At 39.5% G+C, this 26,240-nt stretch overlaps 1 protein-coding gene across 11 annotated transcripts in view; it reads right to left on the reverse strand.

Annotated features, from left to right (window-relative positions):
• Positions 1-3,798: 3,798 nt before the first annotated feature.
• LYST (lysosomal trafficking regulator) overlaps positions 3,799-26,240 on the reverse strand; it is a 194,043-nt gene continuing 171,601 nt past the window's right edge. For 6 of the 11 annotated variants that reach the window (XM_023549297.2, XM_064276698.1, XM_010591029.3 and 3 more), the window contains 5 exons: positions 14,632-14,771; positions 14,271-14,368; positions 9,055-9,211; positions 7,044-7,115; positions 3,799-5,766 (listed from right to left, as the gene is read on the reverse strand). In XM_023549297.2, the coding sequence (XP_023405065.2) occupies positions 5,628-5,766; positions 7,044-7,115; positions 9,055-9,211; positions 14,271-14,368; positions 14,632-14,771 (606 nt within the window). In that variant the 3' untranslated portion in view covers positions 3,799-5,627. Of the gene's footprint in view, positions 5,767-7,043; positions 7,116-9,054; positions 9,212-14,270; positions 14,369-14,631; positions 14,772-20,993; positions 21,669-26,240 lie in introns of those variants that run through there. The other 5 variants (XM_064276700.1, XM_064276699.1, XM_023549301.2 and 2 more) reach the window with 3 other exon arrangements.

Genomic DNA, 26,240 nt, shown 5'->3' on the forward strand with positions numbered 1-26,240 from the left:
CAAACAGGCTCGAAATAAGCTTTTTTTTAGTGGATCTATAAAGAGCTAATCTTTGAAAGGACACGTATATGCAACTCTGTCATTCTTACTTCTATTTTAATATTTGTACAAGAAACACCCTGAGATAAACATCTAAGAACTGTGGTCTATTAAAACTGAAGACCGGAGAAGAGTAAGCTACTCTTTAGGGGAGTCAAATAGGTTTACTCTGAGGTAGGGTGTTTCTTAGCAAAGAAGAAACTTGAGAAAAATGTGTAAGTGAAGATAGACCAAGTGTGGTCTTCGTATTCTGCAGAAGACATCATCCAAAGATAAGGAAAGGCAACCCAGAAAGTGGCAGTTTCCTTAAAAACAATCAAGCAAAGAAAGAAAGGAGATACACTCTCCATCGGTCCGTCTTCCTCCCTTTCCCTTCCCTTCCTTCAGAGTATGCACTTAATCTACTGTATCCCAGTGATCTGTTAATGGCTCAAATAATTTTACAACTTCCTCTTGGAATTACGTGCAGAATCACAATTTTTTTTTTTTACTGCCTTGTAATTACTTTTTTTCTTTTACTAAATCAGTTATCAAATATTTTATGTATTGGATTCAGTTCTAAATGACCTTTGGTTGTTTTCAAAACTCATATATATTCACAGGAGAAAGATTTCCCAAGACTCAGTAGATTCAAAATAATCAGTTGGACATGAAAGACATTGAAAATGCTGAGAACCGCATTAGCAAGACCACCAGTTTAACATAGAGCAATGGCTGAGAGGACATTTCTTTAGGTGAACACCAGTATCAAACACATGTATCTAGAAGACAGAGCTGAAACTGGTTTGCAAGTGATGGCTGCAGCTGAAGACCAAAGAACAACGTTTGCATACATTGTGGAGAGGGGTGTGGAGTACACCTGTTTGTTCAGCCTCAACTCCAGCTGTGAGGCATCATACCTCATGACTGTGTTCTCCAGAACCATGTTAGAAAATAAAATAGATGTCTAAGTCTTATCTAAGTAGGAGCACATGTGGGTAGATTTTACTTAATTGTAATAAAGTGTATACCCAGGGCCGTGGAGTCAATTAAACTATGTATAGAAACTACATAATGAAATTAGTTAATTAATCATTTGTATTTAGGTTATTTTAACACGTATGAAAGTTATAGCTTAATTTTTACCAAAATCTCAGAAAATACAGTTTTTTCCTCTAATGATTGAAACTGGATTCCAAGAATTTTTAAAGCCATTTTAATAAAATTAAAGCTGAGAATGAGAAAATGGCTTATTGCAATCAGCCTTCAGAAGTTTAATTCACTTTGGAAATGAATCAAATCGCCACGAAACCTTTTCTAAACGTGCCTCTCATGAACTTTGTTCATGGGGGACGAAGCAAGCTCAGCCCTTGAATGAGATTGTTGTAGTCCAATCTCAAGTTACCTTCTAGTCATCTTCACCTCAAAGGACACATTGTATTATTTAATCTCCCTCAACAGCTGAGTTGCAACCCATTGTCTCCAGCATGGCAGGATTTATTTTTCTGCTTATGTCATATAACATACAATTTAAGGTTAGTGGCACTTCCTTCCCAAGTCAATGTTCAATGAAGCGTATTTTGTATTGGCAACTGTGGCTGCTGCTTTAATCGCGAAGTTCGAAATGGGACATAATATCTGGTAAGTACTGTGTATAAAATGACACTCTGTGTGTGGTACTCCAGAATACCAATTTGTGCTGAACCTAAAACCTCTTTTGCTTCCCTTTGGCCTCAATCTTGAATATTTCAAATAATTGTTTGTTTCTCCTAATGCTGTTCAGTTGGTCTTTCTGGTTAAAGGTTTTAAGGCTGTTAAATTTTGAAATGCTTTGGCTTCGTAGTATATGGATTGTTATCCTGAGAAGGGGAGTACATTGAAAGGATAATTTACAGCTGTCCAGGAATGGGGACAGATTGGGGACAAACTGGGACAGTTAAAGGGTAACCAGCAAAGTAAGGAGAACGATTACATGGTTAACTCTGGAACTCCAAAGTTTCAATCTGTAATCTTTTTTCAAGATTATTGATAAAGTAAACGTTAAGGATGCTAGACTTTCGGGAGCGATGGAGGCTGGATGAAGCCTTGAAACTATTCCCCTGAGATAATCTTTAAACCTTAAATAAAAAATATCCCCTGAAGTCTTCTTAAAACCCCCAAATAGCTTAGCTTAACTAGTAAAAGATGTCTGCCTTGAGCATTATGCCCTTTTAAGAACTACCTATGTGGGATCAAACTGACAACAGTAATTAGATGGGAATCTTAGGGGGCAATGAGTTTGTGTTAATGGGGGCGGAACAACTCAGAAAAGGAGGTAAGAATAGTTGCACAAATCAAAGAATGCAGTTAATATCACTGAATTGTACATGGAGAAGCTGTTGAATTGGTCTATGTTTTGCTTTGCATATTCTCAACAACAGAACAAATAAAAAAAAGTTTTTGAGTTTTTCTTTCCTCCCAACTCACTTTTATAAACATTGACCTTGTAGGTCTTTTTTCTTTCCCCAAAACATTAATAAATCATCCAATGGAGTGAGAAACAGAGCACCAGGTATGAGCGCTAAGGGGCTGGAAGGAATTTCCCTCTTCCTCCCTTACTGCACATAACTGCATTCAATTTAATGTTGCTGAAAGAAGTCAAACGGAGGCTCGCAGGTAAACGGTAGCTGGGCTTTGCAGGCCTACACTGATAAAACACTGCTGCTGTGTTCCTGGGGACAGACAGAGGAGAGCAGGTATGCTCTGGTCTTGAGAACCTTTAAAGCGCTACAAATGCAAAGCAGCAGAAAAAAAAAGAATTCTGGGTTCTTAGAATATTGTTTGTTGAATTCACCCACAATTTTGTAATGCCCACTAGAAAAGCTGGGATGTGTAGGAAAAAAAACAAAAACAAACTAGTTGTCAGGTTGACTCTGACTCATGGAGACCCTGTGCATGTCAGAGTAGAACTGTGCTCCACAGGGTTTTCAATGGCTAATTTTCTAAAGTAAGTTGCCAGTCCTTTCTTCTAAGGTGCCTCTGGGTGGCCTTAAGCCTCCAAACTTTCAGTTAGTAGCTGAGCATATTAACTGTTGGTATCACGCAGGGACTCTGGGGTAGGTACAGGACACTCTTTCCTTCATTGGGCTTCTGTTCGTTGATGTTTGCACCTTAAGGGCTTCATAAATGTTATCACGCTCTGTCAGAAACACATCTGCCACCAGCTTCACCTGTTGAATTTCTATTCATCCATTAGGTTTCAACAAAAATTTCGCTTGCTCGAGAGGCTTTTGTAGATACCCTCAGTTGAAATGGAATTTTTCCCGTTATATTTTCTCAGAGTGTCCTAACTCGGCCTTCGTAGCACTTAACCATGGTTATACACTATGTATACTTGGTGTGCGTTATCTGTGATGTTTCTCTACCAGCCTGTAACCCCCACAAGTGCTAGAACAAGCATCCTGTATTTTGAGCAGCACTATCTCCTCAGCACTTAGCATCATGTCTGGTACACAGCTGTGGCTCAATAAAGATCAGCTACTGGGGAGGGAACAGTTGTTCTTTTCTTTAAAATGGTGGGTTTGATCTTGGGGCTGTTGTTTAAACTCCACTTAAGGGGAGTTAAAGGTTGAAATCTAAAGCTTTAGCACAAAAATCACAATTCAGAAATGAAGTTATCCTTCCCTAGTGACAAACATTTACAGTGGTACTAGAGACAGAATCTATGTGAGTTTAAAAAAACCCAAAAGACCATATATTATGGCTATAATATTTAAACCTGAAAAGAATAGGTCTTTAAAACTATTTTCATGAAATTTATTCCCAAATTGAAGTGGCAGTGTATACAAAGACATCAAAGCTTGTGATAATTTACAGAAATATTGGTTACAACATGCACATTATGAAGTGTTTCAAACATATACATATTAAGCCTCATGCTGAATAAATAATCCCCCCAAAATTAATTTTTATTTTTACATAAAAATATAATATTGCACTCTTAATAAGACCAGTTATTTTGCATATTTTTCTCTTTAGATAAATGATGAAATTTGGCCTTACAAAAAAAAAAAAGACTGAGCAGCATCCCTGTTTTAATAGGGGACTAATTTAAAGCTCTCAGTCAAAAAATGAAAGCTAGACAATAGCTGCAATTTTGTTTTTAAACAAAGCAAATCACTTCAACGTGAATAGGAATAATCTTATCTCTGCACCTACTTGGACCTCAGAATTAATACCTAACCTGTGCAAACCACCGTCTAATCCAGGCTGCTAAACATTCTTCCATCATACACTGCTCACAGCTACAAGCGCCCGCACCCATTTGCTCCCTCTTGTTCCTATCTGGACAGCAGAGACTTTGGAATTGCATTTTGTACTGTTTTAAGCAGAATGTTTTAGAAAGTCTGGAAATTACAAAAGTAGTTCTGTAAACACCATATAAATTAAATTTCCCTAACAAACGCGCAACTTATTCTTAGACAGGAATACATATTTTTATCCTGTGGTAACATATTACTGAGCTTATTTTACAGTGCTTTCAAAGCCAATAAAACAGCACCCCAGGGAAAAACAAAGCCATGATATCATGGTAGACAGAGACTATTCCAAGATGTTTAGGAATTCTCAGGTGATAGAAGTTAGCAGAAACACAGTGGGTATTGTTTCCTGAAAGTATGACCCAGCCTCCTGTTTGAAACAAAGTAAGCTGTCTCCTTTTCTCTTCTCATTCTGTCCTGGGGATGGAAACCCTTCCTGCACATTAGAGTGAATGACTTCTCTAGGCTGCACTATTAACGTCTGTGCGAACTTTTTGCATAGTGAAGGCTTTCTATTGCAGGTTGTGAAGTAGTCAATGATCTGTGAAGGACAGGTGTAAAATAAATTATCATTGTACTGACTCAACTAGGGATATTCAACATCTAGTGTTATGGATTTTAAGTTAGATTTTTATGAAGAAACAGGATGTGTCTGAAATCAAAGATACCTGCGTTCTGTGGCTGTCAAAAAATTCTAGTTGTACTTTAAGCTAAGAAGGCAACTGGCAAAAACTGCCAACACTGAGATTCATCAGTAGTTTGTTGTTAATATCAGATATTCCATAGAATGTTCGGTGCAGAGGCACCTACTGAACAATCTGCTTCTCAAAGAAAGCAATTATCAAGTCCTGAATTCTTTATCCTTTTCTTTTCTTTTTTTTGGGGGGGTGGGATTATTTTAGGGCAGAACTTTTAAAATATAACACTTTTTAAGAGTATTTTATATAAACAATTATCCCAGTTTAGATACTACTGGCCCTTTTGGGATAATACAAAAAGGAGACCCTAATCTTTTCTTTAGATTACCTTTGTGGGAAACAACTTTAAGCACACGCTTTTACTTTACCATGCAAGGCTTAAAGCTAGTTGGTTAGTACACACGCCCCAGCCCTCTAGATCGTCACTGATCAGAACAAAACTTCCTGCTCGGGACCTTGGAGGCTCCAGAATATTGTGCAGATGAACAGACTATCGTTATTCGGATGACGTAATTAGTCATCCATTTCTTCAGGTCAATCTTCTAAAACTGGTGAAGTCACCAAACGTAGTTTGGACTCATAGTGCTCTGGAGAATGCCAAGTTCTCTCACAGTCACCCGGCCGCGTAGCTGCTGAGGAAAGAGTAGAACATGGGCTGTTTCAAGCGCTGTTGGTCCTTCCGACACCAGGCAATCACGGTTCCCTCACTGTTGGCTGTGTACAAGTGGTGGCCATCACAGGAAAATGTAAGGCTGCAAAATAAATCCAGTTCATGTATTTTATTTCTTAACGCTGTACCGGCATAGTGGTGAACATAGGGAAGTTTGTGTAGAGGAGTTATCTTCACAGGAGCAGAGAGATATCGACTAAACGACGGCACACAACTCACTGGCTTAAACTGCAATTCTGATACTGTTTAATTATCCTTCTGACATGTTTGTGAAGCTCATTCTGACTAGGTGATATAGAATAAAATCAGGATCAGACTGATCGGTATGTTCCTTCTTTGCATGTTTTCTTCATTACCTAAACAGAAAATAGTCAGGTATGCCCACATGCTGCCGTCAAGTCAATTCTGACTCATAGTGACCCTATAGGATAGAGTAGTACTGCCCCATAGGGTTTCCAAGGCAGTAAATCCTTACGGGAGCAGATTGCCACATCTTTCTCCCACCGAGTGGCTGGTGGATTTGAACCACCAACCTTTTGGTTAGCAGCTAGTGCTTTAACCACTGTGCTACCAGGGCTCCTTTTAGTCAGGTATAGAAAACTAAAAAAATATAACAGTATTAGATTTTCTCCTTATAAAATAAATGATAGTATTATTTTAGAGATATTTTATTTCCCTGAAAGAAAAAAGGGTATAGATATAATATTAATAAATAATTAATTTAAGTTCATTAACTTTATATTTGGTGCCTTAAAAATAAATTTATTTTAATAAAGTACAAATTAGAATCACTTCCAATTGAATTTTGAAAGTCAAATTGTTTGTTAACTAAGCAAAGGATTGTTGCTGTGTGCTGTCCAGCCGATTGACTGATAGTGACCCTATATGACACAGGAGAACTGCCCCATTGGTTTCCTAGGCTGTAATCTTTAAGGGAGCAGATCACTAGGGCTTTTCTCCCGCGGAGCTGCTGGTGGGTTCGAACCGCTGACTTTTCAGTTAGCAGCCAAGTGTTTAACCATTGTACCACCAGGGCTCCTTAGCTGGTTGCTTGTGGGCCTTTTCAAGAAAGAAAAAAAAAAGTTTTGATAGTTCAAGAGGCCTTACCCCGGCATTACACCAGCATGCCTTTCAACTAGACAGTAAGTTCCTGTCTCAGATTTCAAGCTCCAAGAGGACGAAGACTGTGCCTCTCTCTTGGTACTCTGTCATGGGCAACCTAGTGTTTAATAAATGGTTGCCTTTTTATAATGGTGATTTTAATCAGACATTTCTTTAGGTCTTCGTGCTTTAATATCTCCCTAATAAAAACAAAGTCATAAAATATATTATGAAGAATAAAGGGGGAAAATACCTTACCTTACAATAGGCTTGTGTGATTTAGGAAATGTAATTTCCCGCACAGGCTTTAGGTCCCATGTGCTCCATAACCTAGAGGAGAAAAAAAGCCATTATCTCATTATGTAAACTAAAATTATCACTCCTAAAAATACCCTACATATTTGTTTATTTGTTAAAAGTAATCTGGAAGGAAACACAGTAAACAGTTAAGAGCAGTTACCTCTGGGAAGTCTGCAGCGGGGGGTATGGGAGTAAGGGAACTTTATACTTTATATTGTTATTCCCTTATAGTTAGCAAACAATGTAAAAATTTAAAAGTATAATAAAGCCATTTTTTTAACTAACTTTTATTGAGCTTCAAGTGAACGTTTACAAATCAAGTCAGACTGTCACATATAAGCTTATATACACCTTACTCTGTTCTCCCACTTGCTGTCCCCCTAATGAGTCAGCCCTTCCAGTCTCTCCTTTCGTGACAATTTTGCCAGCTTCCAACTCTCTCTATCCTCCCATCCCCCCTCCAGACAGGAGATGCCAACACAGTCTCAAGTGTCCACCTGATATCATTAGCTCACTCTTCATCATCATCTCTCTCCTACCCACTGTCCAGTCCCTTTCACGTCTGCTGAGTTGTCTTCGGGAATAGTTCCTATCCTGGGCCAACAGAAGGTTTGGGGCCCATGGCCGCCGGGATTCCTCTAGTCTCAGTCAGACCATTAAGTATGGTCTTTTTATGAGAATTTGGGGTCTGCATCCCACTGATCTCCTGCTCCCTCAGGGGTTCTCTGCTGTGCTCCCTCTCAGGGCAGTCATCGATTGTAGCCGGGCACCAGCTAGTTCTTCTGGTCTCAGGATGATGTAGGTCTCTGGTTCATGTGGCCCTTTCTGTCTCTTGGGCTCTTAGTTGTCGTGTGACCTTGGTGTTCTTCATTTTCCTTTGCTCCAGGTGGGTTGAGACAAATTGATGCATCTTAGATGGCCGCTTGTTAGCATTTAAGACCCCAGACACCACATTTCAAAGTGGGATGCAGAATGTTTTCTATAGAATTATTTTGCCAATTGACTTAGAAGTCCCCTTAAACCATGGTCCCCAAACCCCCGCTCTTGCTCTGCTGACCTTCGAAGCATTCAGTTTACCCCGGAAACTTCTTTGCTTTTGGTCCAGCCCAGTTGAGCTGACCTTCCATGTATTGAGTATTGTCCTTCCCTTCACCTAAAGCAGTTCTTATCTACTAATTAATCAATAAAAAACCCTCTTCCACCCTCCCTCCCCCTACCCCCGTAACCACAAAAGTATGTGTTCTTCTTAGTTTGTACTATTTCTCAAGATCTTATAATAGTGGTCTTATACAATATTTGTCCTTTTGCCTCTGACTAATTTCGCTCAGCATAATGCCTTTCAGGTTCCTCCACGTTATGAAATGTTTCACAGATTCGTCACTGTTCTTTATCGATGTGTAGTATTCCATTGTGTGAATATACCACAATTTATTTAACCATTCATCCATTGATGGACACCTTGGTTGCTTCCGGCTTTTTGCTATTGTAAACAGAGCTGCAATAAACATGGGTGTGCATATATCTGTTTGTGTGAAGGCTCTTATTTCTCTAGGGTATATTCCGAGGAGTGGGATTTCTGGGTTGTATGGTAGTTCTATTTCTAACTGTTTAAGATAACGCCAGATAGATTTCCAAAGTGGTTGTACCATTTTACATTCCCACCAGCAGTGTATAAGAGTTCCAATCTCTCTGCAGCCTCTCCGACATTTATTATTTTGTGTTTTTTGGATTAATGCCAGCCTTGTTGGAGTGAGATGGAATCTCATCGTGGTTTTAATTTGCATTTCTCTAATAAAGCCATTTTTATTATTTAGAAATAAAACAGGAATAACTGAAAAGCCTATATCCGAAGGTAATTTAAAACCTCTAAATATTAAATAGTAATATGCCTAGGTATTAAAAACTAATTTCTGCAACTGCTATATCCTTATGAAGGAAAGCAAACCAAGAGAATCAAAACCCCTCTTACCGTACAATCCCATTTTCTAAGCCCCCAGCAATCACATTGATAGATACTCCTTCAGGCTGGTTGGAGAAAGCAACAGAACAGATGATCTCCCTGCAGTGGACATGTCCAACGAGGTCCCCATTCACTGTCCACAGTCTGAGGTCACTGCCTCCGCCAGCTGAAACACCAAAATCATCCCACTGGTCACCCGAATGTGGGTGTCTGAAAGCCCACCCACACTGGGCTCTGGACGGCAATCCCTGCAGGCTTATTCGTTTTAGTGATGCAGTTTATATGCAAACCATGACTAAAGACTGTACAAATGAAATTACTACGTTACAAGTCACAGAGAGCTTTGCATACTTATCTTATGACCAGTGGGGGTGAGGGAGTCATTACAACATGCAGCAACAAAGTAAATTAATCATGAATCTTATAAGTCAATGCCTTATTAAATGAATTTTTTTCTTTTCCAAGACCACACAGTAACCAGACTTGAGTTTTCCAGGGAGTGGAGGGAGCAATAATTGCATGCCGTCCTCTATAAACTGGGGCTGGTGGTTTGAGGCCTCGTGAGGATGTGCCCTGCCCTTCAAGAAAGTACTCTCATGCTGGTAAAGAAACAGGGTAAGAGGCATGATAAAGACTGGATGACACAGTCTTACCGCACTTAATTTATTTTCCAGTAGATCTATCATGAAAGTAGAGAATTTATTGTCTTGGTGATAACAATATTTCATATTTTGTTGTGAAGAAACAAATATTGGAAATGCTTCTTTAAAGATACACTAAAGATCTTCAAACATCACAGACTAAAATTCCAGGTTCTACTAAGACTTCCCATTGCAGAGTACTGATTAGGAGATATTATCTAAATAAAGCATCAGGACGCAGGAGACTCAGTATTCAAAAGAAATATAATTGTAGATGGTGAACTTGTCTTTTCTATGATTAGGTTACATTTCACTCTTTTAAAAGTCACTGAACACATAAAAAAAAAACAAAAAACATATAGCCACTAAGATATTAATGTAGGGGTTGGTCACTATAACCCATAGCTGCTGCATGGCTTAATCCTTCAAAATAAAAAACCTAAATGTGCTCCTGGACTCTCTGAAGTATAGTTTGGAAGTTAATAGCCAAAGAATTATCCGAGCAGATCACTACCAACTTGGGCTACAATAAAACCAAATAACTACTCCTCTGGCTAAGGCTGTAAGTATCAAAAATCAAGACCCTCACCCAATACCTGGGGCATTCACGTATAATTTAACACACCAATTTGTAAGTCAGAAAGTTGGGCATTCCTAGAAAGAAAAAGAAAGAACTCTCCTTCCTATACATCCTCATGGGAATGAAAATTAATCGGAAAACCTCCCCCTGCCTCAATTTTAGAATCTTAGAATACTAACTTCATAATGCCAGTGGCATTATGAAAATATTAAACGACCCAGGAAGCATCAAAAGAAGATGGAAGGAATATACAGAGTCATTATACCAAAAAGAATTAGTTGATATTCAACCATTTCAAGAGGTGGCATATGATCAGGAACCGATGGTACTGAAGGAAGAAGTCCAAGCTGCTCTGGAGGCATTGGCGAAAAACAAGGCTCCAGGAATTGATGCAATATCAATTGAGATGTTTCAACAAACAGATGCAGCGCTGGACGTGCTCACTCGTCTATGCCAAGAAATATGGAAGACAGCTTCCTGGCCAACTGATTGGAAGAGATCCATATTTATGCCCATTCCCAAGAAAGGTGATCCAACCGAATGTGGAAATTATAGAACAATATCATTAATATCACACTCAAGCAAAATTTTGCTGAAGATCATTCAAAAACGGCTGCAGCAGTACATCAACAGGGAACTGCCAGAAATTCAGGCCAGTTTCAGAAGAGGACGTGGAACCAGGGATATCATTGCTGACATCATATGGGTCCTGGCTGAAGCCAGAGAATACCAGAAGGATGTTTACCTGTGTTTTATTGACTATGCAAAGGCATTCGACTGTGTGGATCATAACAAACTATGGATAACACTGCGAAGAAGGGGAATTCCAGAACACTGAATTGTGCTCATGAGGAACCTTTACATAGATCAAGAGGCAGTTGTTCGGACAGAACAAGGGGATACTGATTGGTTTAAAGTGGGGAAAGGCGTGCGTGAGGGTTGTATTGTTACCTATTTAATCTGTATGCTGAACAGGTAATACGAGAAGCTGGACTATATGAAGAAGAATGGGGCATCAGGATTGGAGGAAGACTCATTAACAACCTGCGTTATGCAGATGACACAACCTTGCTTGCTCAAAGTGAAGAGGACTTGAAGCACTTACTAATGAAGATCAAAGACCACAGCCTTCAGTACGGATTACACCTCAACATAAAGAAAACAAAAATCCTCACAACTGGACCAATGAGCAACATCATGATAAATGGAGAAAAGACTGAAGTTGTCAAGGATTTCATTTTACTTGGATCCATAATCAACAGCCATGGAGGCAGCAGTCAAGGAATCAAAAGATGCATTGCACTGAGCAAATCTGCTGCAAAGGACTTCTTCAAAGTGTTGAAGAGCAAAGATGTCACCCTGAAGGCTAAGGTGCACCTGACCCAAGCCATGGTGTTTTCAATCCCATCATATGCATGTGAAAGCTGGACAATGAATAAGAAGACCGAAGAAAAGTTGACGCCTTTGAATTGCGGTGTTGGTGAACAATATTCAATATACCATGGACTGCTAAAAGAATGAACAAATCTGTCTTAGAAGAAATGCGGCCAGAATGCTCCTTAGAGGCAAGGACGGCGAGTGAGACTGCGTCTTCCATACTCTGGATGCGTTGTCAGGAGGTATCAGTCCCTGGAGAAGGACATCATGCTTGGCAGAGTACAGGGTCAGCGGAAAAGAGGAAGACCCTCAATGAGGTGGATGGTCACAGTGGCTGCAACAATGAGCTCAAGCATAACGATTGTAAGGATGGCGCAGGACCGGGCAGTGTTTCGTTCTGTTGTGCATAGGGTTGCTACGAGTCGGAACCGACTTGACGACACCTAACAACAACAACAATGCCACTGGCAAAACAGAACCAGACCGTGGCTGTCTTATCCTAGTTCAAAGGTATATATTTTATCCAGTGGTAAAAAAAGAAAACAAATTTCACATTTTATCACTATAAAAAGCACACCCCAATAAAGCACTAGGAAATTTTATGAACAGGAGGAAGAAGCTTGCTAATAAGTTGCTTGCTAATATGTATTTTACATATATGTGTGTATATATATATAATCTCAAAAATATATATGTGCACGTTTATGTATACCTTCTTAAAAAATATATATACATAGATCTCAAAAAAATCTGTATTAGGGGTAAGCAAGTAACTTTAAAATAAACATTTAAATAAATATATATACATATTTAAATTTTGATTTTATGGCTACTTGGATGGTACCTCTAAAAGGGTCCAAATTTTTGGTAGGCTTAATCTGATAATTTTCTCCCCCTTTTTGGCCTATAAGAATAGGAGGACTAACTCTAGTCTGGATCACTAAACATAAGTTTGGCCTCACTTTCAAAAAATGATTATTTTTACTATGTTCTCCATATACCAACTGCTCTTAATGAGGTCTCCTATATATGTACCAAGAGGCCTAAAAACAGTTGAGAAAGTCTTTTTGTTCAAATAGGAAAAGAAGTTCTATCCATTACTCTGGTATACTGTAGGCATCCCAGGGACACCTGAATCCCCTACTAGTGAGTAAGTAACTACAGCAAAAGTAATTTTGTTTCTGGTTCCCATATGACTAACGGATATAATATCATAGACATAAATCACTACTGGCAGCGAGAAAGTAATTAACTTTCTAAAATTCACCTCCCTTTGGATGAGTCCAAACTTTCAAATGTTGCCAAAACAAGAAGGTAGAGAACTCCATATAAACACTTTATATTATTCCCCCAGCATCCCTCTTGATATGACACACTAAAAGCCGCTAATGTACGAATCAAGGAAAAACAATTAGCAAAGTCATCAATCATCTGCTCATACTTCTGTTACCAAAACTGAAAACAACCAAACCCGTTGCTGTTGAATTGATTCCAACTCACAGTGGCCCTACAGGACAGAGCAGAACTGCCCCGTAGGATTTCCAAGACTGTAAATCCTTGCGGAAGCAGACCGCCACATCTTTCTCCCACAGAGCAGCTGATGGGTTTGAACCACCAACCTTTTGGTTAGCAGCCAAGTGCTTTAACCACTGTGCCACCAAGGCTTCTTTCTATTACCAAAGTCAACTGTGTAAGTAAGATGTTTTCCCTTACTTACGGTCATTAGGATACAAGAATGTTCTCATGACATTATTTTACGATTGGGGGCTAAGACTGGCACATACTTTCACATCTGAAATCTTTAATCATGACTGAAGACATTACTTTTGAATACAAGAATGAATAAACATTTTGTAAAAACAAAAACAAAAAGCCATATCTAAAACAAGAGATATCAAAAATGCAAGCAAAGGACAGCGGACCACCAGCTACAGATATGTCAAAGACAGTCTAAACTAAGTGGACAGTAAGAAGCAAGCAATTTTTCAAAGGACTCTTTCAATTTTTAAAGACCTTTAAGAATAGAAATGCAACCAGAAAATTAATAAAATTTTCAACTGTACCTTCCTGCTGGATGTTATCAGGTTTTTAATGTGTATACATGAAAAAAGCAAAAACAAAAACTTTGTCTAGGAGATATATCTTCATCATGTAATTTTTAAGGAAAATTCTACCTGCATTTATTATCTATCCTATTATCCTCTCTCAGGAACTGGAAGAAATATATTCAAACTTGGTCATCTGCTGCTGCTTTTCAATTAGCCAGAAGGACGGTAACAAATTTAACAGATAAAAAGCAGCAAAAAAAAGAAATACAAAAACCAAGACAATTAAGATAATCATATAACAATCATTTGCTTAACTTACATGTGCTCAAATGCAATTTTATATACATCACGAAGAGCTAAATTGTGACAATGCTAATTTTTACATAAGTTGATGCCTAAACCGACGAATTCAATGTTGGTCTTATTGTATTGCAATCCACATACATGCCCTTACCAAGTATTTAGATCTGGCAAGGACCTTCGAGAACACCTGTCCGATACTCAGCCTACAAGAGAAGAGGCTGGCGGAACGTAGGGTTAAAGCCGTGTCCCTGTGCTTTGACTCTGGGTGCCGCTCACCTGAATCACACACAGTAGCAATATCACCGGTAGTTTCACTGGCAGAGACGGCCGTGACAGGGCTTTTGTGTCCAGCCAAACTTTGAACATAGCACAGCCTGAAAGACAAAAGACATGAATTACATACATTCATTCAAAACAATTATATTCTCTTATTTGTATAATTCTCTCCCTCAGTACATGTATTCATAAGGCGTACATGTTTTCCTAGTTGAGCTTTTGATTTCAGTAAGATTAAAAAAGTCAAGTCTGTATTGCATGCTTAAGATTGTTAAAATACAAAGATATTCTAGTACATCTGTTTCATACAGTAAGAACGGAAACATGAAAAACAGCTGTTGGAGTTGGAGACCTTCTGTACCTGTTTAAATCCCATATGATGCAGGTTCCATCTCTGCTCACACTTATCATTATGCTGTACGGTTTGCAAACAAATAAGCTGGTTATCTCTTCCGTGTGCCCATACAGATGTATCTGAGACTCCATTTCTATCTCTGATGGCTAAAATTTAAAAATTAAGTATAAGGTAAAAACCACAAAAAAAGGTATCCTAGAGAATACTGCATTTCAAAAATAAAACACCCAAAGTGACTCAAACATTCTTATCAAACATATCATGTTTCAATCCAATTTAGTTCAACATTTTCAAAGAGTAAAACTAATCAGACATTAAAAATATTTTAAATTGCCCACAATTTCATCGACTAACGTGTTTTTCATTTTTGTCTACTATTGTCCAGTCTTTGTCCAAATGTGCACATATTTTTATAATAGTAATATTGCTATACAAATAATTTGTTTTTGAGTTTTATACATTCTCCCATAAGCATTTTCCGTTTTCTACATTTCTTCAAACTTATTTTTAATGCTGTTATAATATTCTATGCAGTTAGCAACCCATAATCTACTCGTGTATCCTTTATTTATGTCATTGTTGTTGCTAGGTGCTGATGAGTTGGTTCTGACTCACAGCGACCCTACGCGCAACAGAGCAAAACATTGCCTGGTCCTGTGCCATCCCCACAGCTGTTGCTATGCTTGAACCCACTGTTGCGGCCACTGTGTCAGTCCATCTCATTGAGGGGCTTCCTCTTTTTCGCTGACCCTCTACTTTACCAAGATGATGTCCTTCTCCAGGGAATGATTCCTCCTGATAACATGTCCAAAGTATGTGACACGTAGCCTTGCCATCCTTGTTTCTAAGGAGTTATTCTGGCTGTACTTTAATTGATGTTGTTGTTGTTGTTAGGTGCCATCGAGTCGATTCTGACTCACAGCGACCCTATGCACAACAAAACGAAACACTGCCCAGTCCTACGCCATCCTTACAGTCGTTGTTAGGCTTGAGCTCATTGTTGCAGCCACTGTGTCCATCCACCTCGTTGAGGGTCTTCCTCTTTTCCGCTGACCCTGTACTCTGCCAAGCATGATGTCCTTCTCCAGGGACTGATCCCTCCTGACAACATGTCCAAAGTATGGAAGATGCAATCTCGCCATCCTGGCTTCTAAGGAGCATTCTGGCTGCACTTCTTCTAAGACAGATTTGTTCGTTCTTTTGGCAGTCCATGGTATATTGACTACTGTTCGCCAATACCGCAATTCAAACGCGTCAACTCTTCTTCGGTCTTCCTTATTCATTGTTCAGCTTTCACATGCATATGATGGGATTGAAAACACCATGGCTTGGGTCAGGTGCACCTTAGCCTTCAGGGTGACATCTTTGCTCTTCAACACTTTGAAGAGGTCCTTTGCAGCAGATTTGCTCAGTGCAATGCATCTTTTGATTCCTTGACTGCTGCCTCCATGGCTGTTGATTATGGATCCAAGTAAAATGAAATCCTTGGCAACTTCAATCTTTTCTCCATTTATCATGATGTTGCTCATTGGTCCAGTTGTGAGGATTTTTGTTTTCTTTATGTTGAGGTGTAATCCGTACTGAAGGCTGTGGTCTTTGATCTTCATTAGTAAGTGCTTCAAGTCCTCTTCACTTTGAGCAAGCAAGGTTGTGTCATCTGCATAACACAGGTTGTTAACGAGTCTTCTCCAATCCTGATGCCCCATTCTTCTTCATATAGTCCAGCTTCTCGTATTACCTGTTCAGCATACGTATTAAATAGGTAACAATACAACCATGACTCATGCCTTTCCTGACTTTAAACCAATCAGTATCCCCTTGTTCTGTCCGAACAACTGCCTCTTGATCTATGTGAAGGTCCTCATGAGCACAATTCAGTGTTCTGGAATTCCCCTTCTTCGCAGTGTTATCCATAGTTTGTTATGATCCACACAGTCGAATGCCTTTGCATAGTCAATAAAACACAGGTAAACATCCTTCTGGTATTCTCTGCCTTCAGCCAGGATCCATATGATATCAGCAATGATATCCCTGGTTCCACGTCCTCTTCTGAAACTGGCCTGAATTTCTGGCAGTTCCCTGTCGATGTACTGCTGCAGCCGTTTTTGAATGATCTTCAGAAAAATTTTGCTTGCGTGTGATATTAATGATATTGTTCTATAATTTCCACATTCGGTTGGATCACCTTTTTTGGGAATAGGCATAAATATGGATCTCTTCCAATCAGTTGGCCAGGAAGCTGTCTTCCATATTTCTTGGCATAGATGAGTGAGCACGTCCAGCGCTGCATCTGTTTGTTGAAACATCTCAATTGATATTGCACCAGTTCCTGGAGCCTTGTTTTTCGCCAATGCCTCCAGAGCAGCTTGGACTTCTTCCTTCAGTACCATCGGTTCCTGATCATATGCCACCTCTTGAAATGGTTGAATATCAACTAATTCTTGTTGGTATAATGACTCTGTATATTCCTTCCATCTTCTTTTGATACTTCCTGTGTTGTTGAATATTTTCCCCATGGAATCCTTACTATGGCAACTCGAGGCTTGAATTCTTTATTCAGCTCTTTCAGCTTGAGAAACGCCGAGCGTGTTCTTCCCTTTTGGTTTTCCATCTCCAGCTCTTTGCACATGTCATTATAATACTTTATTTTGTATTCTCGAGAGGTCCTTTGAAATCTTCTGTTCAGTTCTTTTTTTTTTTTTAAATAATTTTTATTGGGCTTTCAGTGAAAGTTTACAAATCAAGTCAGTCTCTCACACAAAAACCCATATATACCTTGCTACACACTCCCAATTACTCCTCTCCTAATGAAACCACCACTAATGAAACAGCCCGCTCTCTCCCTCCACTCTCTCTTTTCGTGTCCTTTTCGCCAGCTTCTATCCCCCTCCACCCTCTCATCTCCCCTCCAGGCAGGAGATGCCAACGTAGTGTCAAGTGTCCACCTGATCCAAGAAGCTCACTCATCACCAGCATCCCTCTCCAACCCATTGTCCAGTCCAATTCATGTCTGATGAGTTGGCTTTGGGAATGGTTCCTGTCCTGGGCCAACAGAAGGTCTGGGGGCCATGACCACCAGGGTCCTTCCAGTCTCAGTCAGATCATTAAGTCTGGTCTTATGAGAATTTGGGGTCTGCATCCCACTGCTCTCCTGCTCCCTCAGGGGTTCTCTGTTGTGTTCCCTGTCGGGGCAGTCATCGGTTGTAGCCAGGCACCATCTAGTTCTTCTGGTCTCAGGATGATGTAGTCGCTGGTTCATGTGGCCCTTTCAGTCTCTTGGCCTCATAATTACCTTGTGTCCTTGGTGTTCTTCATTCTTCTTTGATCCAGGTGAGTTGAGACCAATTGATGCATCTTAGATGGCTGCTTGCTAGCGTTTAAGACCCCAGACGCCACTCTTCAAAGTGGGATGCAGAATGTTTTAATAGATTTTATTATGCCAATTGACTTAGATGTCCCCCTGTTCAGTTCTTTTACTTCATCAATTCTTCCTTTTGCTTTAGCTGCTCGACACTCAAGAGGAAGGTTCAGAGTCTCCTCTGACATCCATCTTGGTCTTTTCTTTCTTTCCTGTCTTTTCAATGACCTCTTGCTTTCTTCATGTATGATGTCCTTCCACAACTAGCCTGGTCTTCGGTCACTAGTGTTCAATGCATCAAATCTATTCTTCAGATGGTCTCTAAATTCAGGTGGGATATACTCAAGGTCATATTTTGGCTCTCGTGGGCTTGCTCTGATTTTCTTCAGTTTCAGCTTGACCTTGCATATGAGCAATTGACGGTCTGTTCCACAGTCAGCCCCTGCCTTGTTCTGACTGATGATATTGAGCTTTTCCATCGTCTCTTTCCACAGATGTAGTTGAATTGATTTCTGCGTGTTCCTTCTGGCAAGGTCCATGTGTACAGTCGCTGTTTATGTTGGTGAAAGAAGGTATTTGCAACAAAGAAGTCGTTGGTCTTGGAAAATTCTATCATTCAATCTCCAGCATTGTTTCTATCACCAAGGCCATATTTTCCAATTACTGATCCTTCTTCTTTGTTTCCAACTTTCGCATTCCAATCACCAGTAATTATCAGTGCATCTTGATTGCATGTTCGATCAATTTCAGACTGCAGCAGGTGATAAAAATCTTCTATTTCTTCATCTTTGGCCCTAGTGGTTGGTGCATAAATTTGAATAACAGTCATATTAACTGTCAGTTTGTCGTACTGCGGGGGCTTGTGTGTTGCTGTGATGCTGCAAGCTATGCCACTGGTATTCAGATACCAGCAGGGTCACCCATGGAGGACAGGTTTCAGCTGAGCTTCCAGACTAAGACACACTAGGAAGAAGGACCCGGCAGTCTACTTCTGAAAAGCATTAGCCAGTGAAAACTTTATGAATAGCAGCAGAACATTGTCTGATACAGTGCTAGAAGATGAGCCCCCCATCTTGAGTTGGAAGGCACTCAAAAGATGACTGGAGAAGAGCTGCCTCCTCAAAGTAGAGTCGACCTTAAAGCTTTTGGGACCTTCATTTGCTGATGTGGCATGACTCAAAATGAGAAGAAACAGCTGCAAACATCCATTAATAATTGGAACCTGGAATGTATGAAGTATGAATCTAGGAAAATTGGAAATCATCAAAAATGAAATGGAATGCATAAACATCGATATCCTAGGCATTAGTGATCTGAAATGGACTGGTATTGGCCATTTTGAATCAGACAATCATATAGTCTACGATGCTGGGAATGACAACTCGAAGAGGAATGGTGTTGCATTCACCGTCAAAAAGAACGTTTCAAGATCTATCCTGAAGTACAATGTTGTCAGTGATAAAATAATATCCATATGCCTACAAGGAAGACCAGTTAATACGACTATTATTCAAAAAATTTACTTTAATTGATAGACATTCAAAATTGTTTCTCATTTTTTCAAAATTGTAAATAATGCCATAATTAAATTCTTCACGTATCAAAGCTTTGTCTCTCCTTTGAATTATTTCTTTAGAATAAACTTCCAGAATCTTATTATTGGGTCAGGGAGTATTAATCATCTTATAGTTCTCGGCAGTATACTTTTCAAGGAGCTGCACCTACTCCCGATGTGATGGATAGTCACGTGCACTATCTACCACTGTTCCTACCCCATAGTTAGGGTTTGTTTTCTAGGTCAAAGGCTGTGAACTGATGGTCTGAGGTACACTTTGGCTCACAGATGACATAGAATTTGACTCTTTTTTCTTCATTAGGCTAGTATTTCAATACTTGCACTTAAAAAGAACATAAAAAGTAGGAAAAACAGTATAATAAGCACCTATACACTATCCAGTTAAGACAAATCTTAACATTTTGCATTATTATTTTTTTGATAAAGAAAACATTAAACATTATACATAGAGTTTGTATACTTGCTCTGTATCCTAATCCCCCTCCCTCCTCAGAGGTTACCACTATCCTAAATTTTGTATTTATGTTTCCCATGTAAGTTTTTATACTTCTACTATATGTTGCTGTGACCATAAACACGTAGTATTGCTTCTTATGCTTTTAAACTTTATATATATGGTATTCTTTATTGACACGATGGCAGCTGGTGGCTGTGGTGGATTTTTCTTTATGTATCTTCTGTATCTTGTCTTTTTGCTCCCTATTGTTTTTTAATGTTGGTACACTGGCTGTAGCTCATCTATTTTAACTACACAGTTTGGGCAGTATTTTATTTACATAAAAACACATATTTTCCACTTAAAGAATCAAAAGACCTGGCAATGCCAGGCTCATATTCTTTCTTGGGACAACTGGCTAGAGCTGTGTAGCAGTTGCCTCTGTTGGCTTTTATTTCAACTGAACACAATTTCATGACCAGAACAACCTTTACAAAGGGTCAGAATCCTATTGCTGGGTCCCTGGATCCTAACTTTTAGAGGCCTCTGCTCTGGCTCTCCTCTGCCTGTGACCCTCCCACAGGGCTAGGAGTTCACAGGGCCAGAGAATGTATCTAGAGCCCTTTAAGACCACACCTGAGACTGAGGAATTCTCTGCCCAAAAGGTCCCAAGCCCCTTCCAGAGCTGCAGGCCTCTTCCAAGGCTTCATTGTCCCGAGGGTAGATCACACTGCCAGTGTGTGAATGCTCAGGCCCAAGGAGGGGCCAAAGGGTGGGACAGAGCCTGAGTGTAAATAAAAGACGAACAAGCCACGGGCTGGGGCACCTCGGATTGTGTGGTCACTTTCTGATATAAAACTCCAAGGTGTCCAACAAGTCTAAATTGAAACCTAGCCTTCCTGGTCTTTATGTAGATATATTTATCAAGGTAGGAGGTTAGAATATATTTTATTAAACAGTTAGTTAGCTTAACTTACAGCTTTAAAGTATTTAGATATATGGTATATGGGTGTCCATTTGCACTCTTGTCCTGGGCCCTCAGGTGCATTCAGCTGGCCTGTTCAACACCACTGACTGTCTTCCAGAAGGCACAAGTCAACCATTCTCCTCTCTGCCTGGGCTCTGCAGCACTTGAGTTTATGGCCACCCCCTACTCCAATGCTAAATCTTTGAAAATTTCTTGTTTTAAATAGCAATCAAAATTGCTTTAAATTACAGTTCCTTTATTATAACCAAGTTTTAACTTTTTAACATATTTACTAATTCATGTCCTTATCTATGTATTTTTTTTCTGTACTTAGTCTTCTTTGTAGTAATTCTTCTGCTTGAGGAATAGAAGGCAGGTACTTTTCCTGTTTCTGCCCACTGACTGGGCCACCCTACACCAGGGTCAAGTCTTGAGGATCCTGGACTACTCAGACAATTTCAACCCAGGCTGTAATTTTAGGCAAGGGTTGGTCCCTATCCAATTCACCCTCACTCTTTAGGGTCTCTTGTGGGACTCCCAGCTTACTCAGTCCCTGGGTGTCATTTTTTATTCTTCCCACAAGATGCTGTCCAAGGGCAGGACCAGAGTTTCAGGATTGACAAGGGCACTCAGGGCTAAAGCTGTCTCCCTGTCTATTTACCTCTCTGCTCTTAATAGCTTATTACCTCTTTGATGATTTTAAAACCTAAAAAAAAAAAAAAAAAAATTTAAAACTTTTGCTCGTCAAAAGACTTTACTGAAAAAGTGAAAAGATAAGCTACGGACTGGGAGAATATTTTCAGAAAGCATGTATCTGACAATATTCTAATGACCAAAATACATACAAAACTTCAAAAACTTAACAACAAAAAGACAAATAACTGAATCATAAATGGGCAAAGGACTTGAATAGACATTTCACCAAAGAGGACATTCAAATGGCCACCATGCATATGAAAAGATGTTCAGCGTCATTAGCCCTCAAAGAGATACAAATCAAAACGAAAATGAGATACCATTTCACTTTGGTTAAGAGTTACGGCTGCTAACCAAAAGGTTGGCCGTTTGAATCCACCAGGCACTCCTTAGAAACTCTATGAGACAGTTCTACTCTGTCCTATAGGGTATGAATTGGAATTGACTTGATGGCAATGGGTAACCAACTGGTAAGGAAGACAATAAAAAAAAAAAAAAAAAAAAACCTAGACAATAACAAATGTGGAGAGGATGTGGGGAAACTGGAACCCTTATTCATTGTTGGTGGGAATGCACAATGGTACAGCCATTGTGGAAAACAGTGTGGCGGTTCATCAAAAATCTAGAAATAGAACTACTATATGACCCAGCAATTTCACTTCTAGGTATATAGCCGAAAGACTTGAAAGTAGAGACTCAAATAGGGACTTGTACATTATTGATAATAGTCAAAAGGTGGAAACAACCTAAATGCCCATCAACAGACAAATGGATAAACAAAAAATGGTACATACATACAATGGAATATTACTCAGCCAGCAGGAGAAATAAGGTCTTGATACATGCTACAATATGGAAGGAGCTGGAAGACATTATGCTCAGTGAAACATGTCAATCACAAAAGGACAAATATTATATGACCTCACTTATATAAAAAGATAAGAAAAGGCAAATGTATAGAGAACAGAGTTTATTAGTGGTTACCAGGGATGGGAGGGAGGGAGACAGGGGGGGTTAATGGTGACAGAAGTACTGTTGATTAAGGGTAGGGTTGCACAGCCCGTTATTGTAATTGCTGTTAATAAGCTGTACAACTGTAAAAAGTTGAATTGGCAAAAGTTGTGTGATAGATATATTTTACAACGACAAAAAAAAGTAGCTGCTGAGGCTGCTTATGTACAACCAAAAACATCATGGGATCTGGTTTCTTAGTTTGGAAGTTTAGGGTCATGGTTTCCTGGGACATCCCAGTTAAATGGTCTAATAATAATGTGTTCAGTGCTGCTGTTCTACCTTCTAGTTCGATGCATAGTACCTGAGGGTCTTAAAAGCTTGCAAGTGGCCATCCACGGCCATCCAAGGCACAGCAATTGGTCTGTTTGCTTGGAAAAACAGGAAAAAGGAGAGTCAGAAATAGAAGAAAGATACAGAATGGGTGGCTAATTGCCTCTTTTGCCATGAGACCAGAAGAATTGGATGGTGCCCGGCTACCATCACTGAATATTTTGACCAAAGATTCCAGAGAAAAATCCTGATCAAAAAGGAGAAAAATGCACAGCAGAATTTCAAATTCTCATGGACCCCAGACATCCTGGAGACATGAAGCCTGGATGACCCCCTGAAAAATACTGCCATTAGATAATCTTTAAACCTCATACCAAAAATATCCCCTGAAATCTTCTTGAAACCAAACAATAGTTTAGCTTAACTAGTAAAAAATCTCTGCCTGGAGCATTATGTTCTTTTAAGAATTATCCACATGGAATTAAATTAACAACAAAAACTTGAAAGATTAGATATGAATTTTAGGGGGCAGTGAATTTATGTTGATGGGGGAGGAACAAATCAGAGAAGGAGGGTGAGAATGGTTGCACAACTTGGAGAATGTAACCAGTTACTAAGTGGTACATGCAGAAACTGCTGAATTGGTGTATGCTTTGCTGCGTACATTTTTGACAACAACAAAATAAAATTAGAAGAGAAAGAAAAGAAAAACCTTAAGTTATCCAGCCGTAGTTGTTTCAGGGGAAGATTATTTTAATTAACTTTTTCAAGAAACAAGAAATTTCCTCCATGATCATAGAGATTTTTAATAAGGACAAACGAGTGATTTGCATATTATACAGAGGCAACCTGGAATGCAATTTATTTATTCATTCACCCGACAAACATTGCTAAGAGCCGCTACCATGGGCCTGGCACTGAACTAGGAACTGGGGGTACGGAGGTAAAAGATAGACTTTGCCCTCCAGGAGCTCTGTGGGAGAAATCAGCGCTACTAAAAAGGATTTCGACAAGGGCCTCAGAGACTTACTCACAGGTAAGTCACTTCCTCAGATTGGGTGGAGGCAGTACAAGAAGGATTTCCTGGGAAGACGGCATATAAACTGAGGTTTAAAGAAAAAGAAGAATTTATTAAAAAGGGTTGTCAAAGGGCATTCTGGGCTAAGAGAAGCAGCATATGAAAGGAAAGGAGACACGAGAGAAAGTGGTACTGCAATTAAGACTGCATGGGTAGTAGGAAGAAATGAGGGTGGTGAGGCAGACAGGGGCTAAGGGCATGGTGTGTGATGCCTAGCCATCTGGATTTTATCCCCCAAATAATGACCCAAATAATGAGGAGGCACAAAAAAAATTTAAGTTGGAGAGTAATATGATTCAATCAGCATTTCAGGAAGACCATCCTAGCCTGCAAGGAGAAACCCTTAAAAGGTTATGAGACCGTAGGCAAGGATACCAGTTAGACATCCAGGCAGGATATGGTAAAGACTTGAGCTAGGGCACTTGGTGTGGGGAGGTATGGAGAAAATCGGTTTGACTCATTTTTACTTATCCTGCCAGGGAATCACTCTGATACTTTATTTTGAAGTTCATGTTTTAATTCTGGAAAATTCTTAGGCATTATCTCTTCAAATTCTCCCTTTCTCCTATTCTTTCTTCCTGTACCTATTAGGCATAAGTTGGACCTTCTCAATTCTATTCTCCATACCTCTTCTCCTCATCTTTTTCAATTCTTTATCTTTCTGTTACATTCTTTGTAATTTTTTAAATATCTTTTTTCTAGTTCATTAATTCCGTGATCTGCTCTTTACCAGCTATTACAACTAACTAGCTGTATGATCTTGGGCAAGTTACTTAATCCCTCTGTGTTTCAGCAGTCTCATCTGAAAATGGGGATAACAATAAAGTCTACATCAGAGTTGTTATGAAGGTTTCATGTGTTACAATATGTAAAGTATTTAGAATAATGACTGACAAAGTAAATATTCAATAAACACTAGCTGTTATACGTTGACAGGGAACTGCCAGAAATTCAAGCCAGATTCAGAAGAGGACACAGAATAAGGGATATCAATGCTGATGTCAGATGGATCTTGGCTGAAAGCGGAGAATACCAGAAAATATTTACCTGTGTTTTATTGACTACGCAAGGGCATTTGACTGTGTGGATCATAACAAATTACAGATAACGTTGCAAAGAATGGGAATTCCAGAACACTTAATTGTGCTCATGAGGAACCTATAAAAAGAGGTAGCCGTTTAAACAGAATAAGGAGATACTACATGGTTTAAAATCATGAAAGGTGTGTGTCAGGGTTGTATCCTTTCACCATACTTATTCAATCTGTATGCTGAACAAATAATCCGAGAAGATGGACTATATGAAGAACGTGACATCAGAATTGGAGGAAGACTCATTAACAACCTGCATTATGCAGATGACACAACCTTCCTTGCTGAAAGTAAAGAGGACTTGAAGCACTTATTAATGAAGATCAAAGACCACAGCCTTCAGTATGGATTACACCTCAACATAAAGAAAACAAAAATCCTCACAACTGGACCAATAAGCAACATCCTGATAAATGAAGAAAAGATTGAAGTTGTCAAGGATTTCATTTTACTTGGATCCACAATCAACACCCCTGGCAGCAGCAGTCAAGAAATCAAATGCCCCATGAAATAATGGGGCAAATCTGCTGCAAAAGATCTCGTTAAAGTGTTAAAAGGCAAAGATATCACTTTGAAGACTAAGGTATGCCTGAGCCAAGCCATAGTATTTTCAATCACCTCATGCATGTGTTAGCTGGACAATGAATAAGGAAGCCCGAAGAATTGATGCCTTTGGGTTATGGTGTTGATGAAGAATACTGAATATACCATGGACTGTCAGAAGAAGGAACAAGTCTGTCTTGGAAGATATACAGCCAGAATGCTCCTTGGAAGCGAGGATGGCGAAATTTTGTCTCACTTACTTTGGACAGGTGATTATCAGGAGGGACCAGTCCCTGGAGAAGGACATCATGGTTGGTAAGGTAGAGGGTCAGCGAAAGAGATGAAGACCCTCAATGAGACAGGCTGACAGTGGGTGCAACAATGGGCTCAAAAATAGCAATGATTGTGAGGATGGTGCAGGACTAGGCAATGTTTCGTTCTGTTGTACACAGGGTCACCATGAGTTGGAACTGACTCGACAGCACCTAACAACAATTATTTTTATTAGAAGTTCTATTGGGTTTTTTTCTCACATCTACTTTGTCTTTCTTCAGTGTCCCATTTTTAAACACAGCAACTGCCTCTG

This window comes from Loxodonta africana, chromosome 25, assembly GCF_030014295.1.
Source record: "Loxodonta africana isolate mLoxAfr1 chromosome 25, mLoxAfr1.hap2, whole genome shotgun sequence".
Taxonomy (NCBI): domain Eukaryota; kingdom Metazoa; phylum Chordata; class Mammalia; order Proboscidea; family Elephantidae; genus Loxodonta; species Loxodonta africana.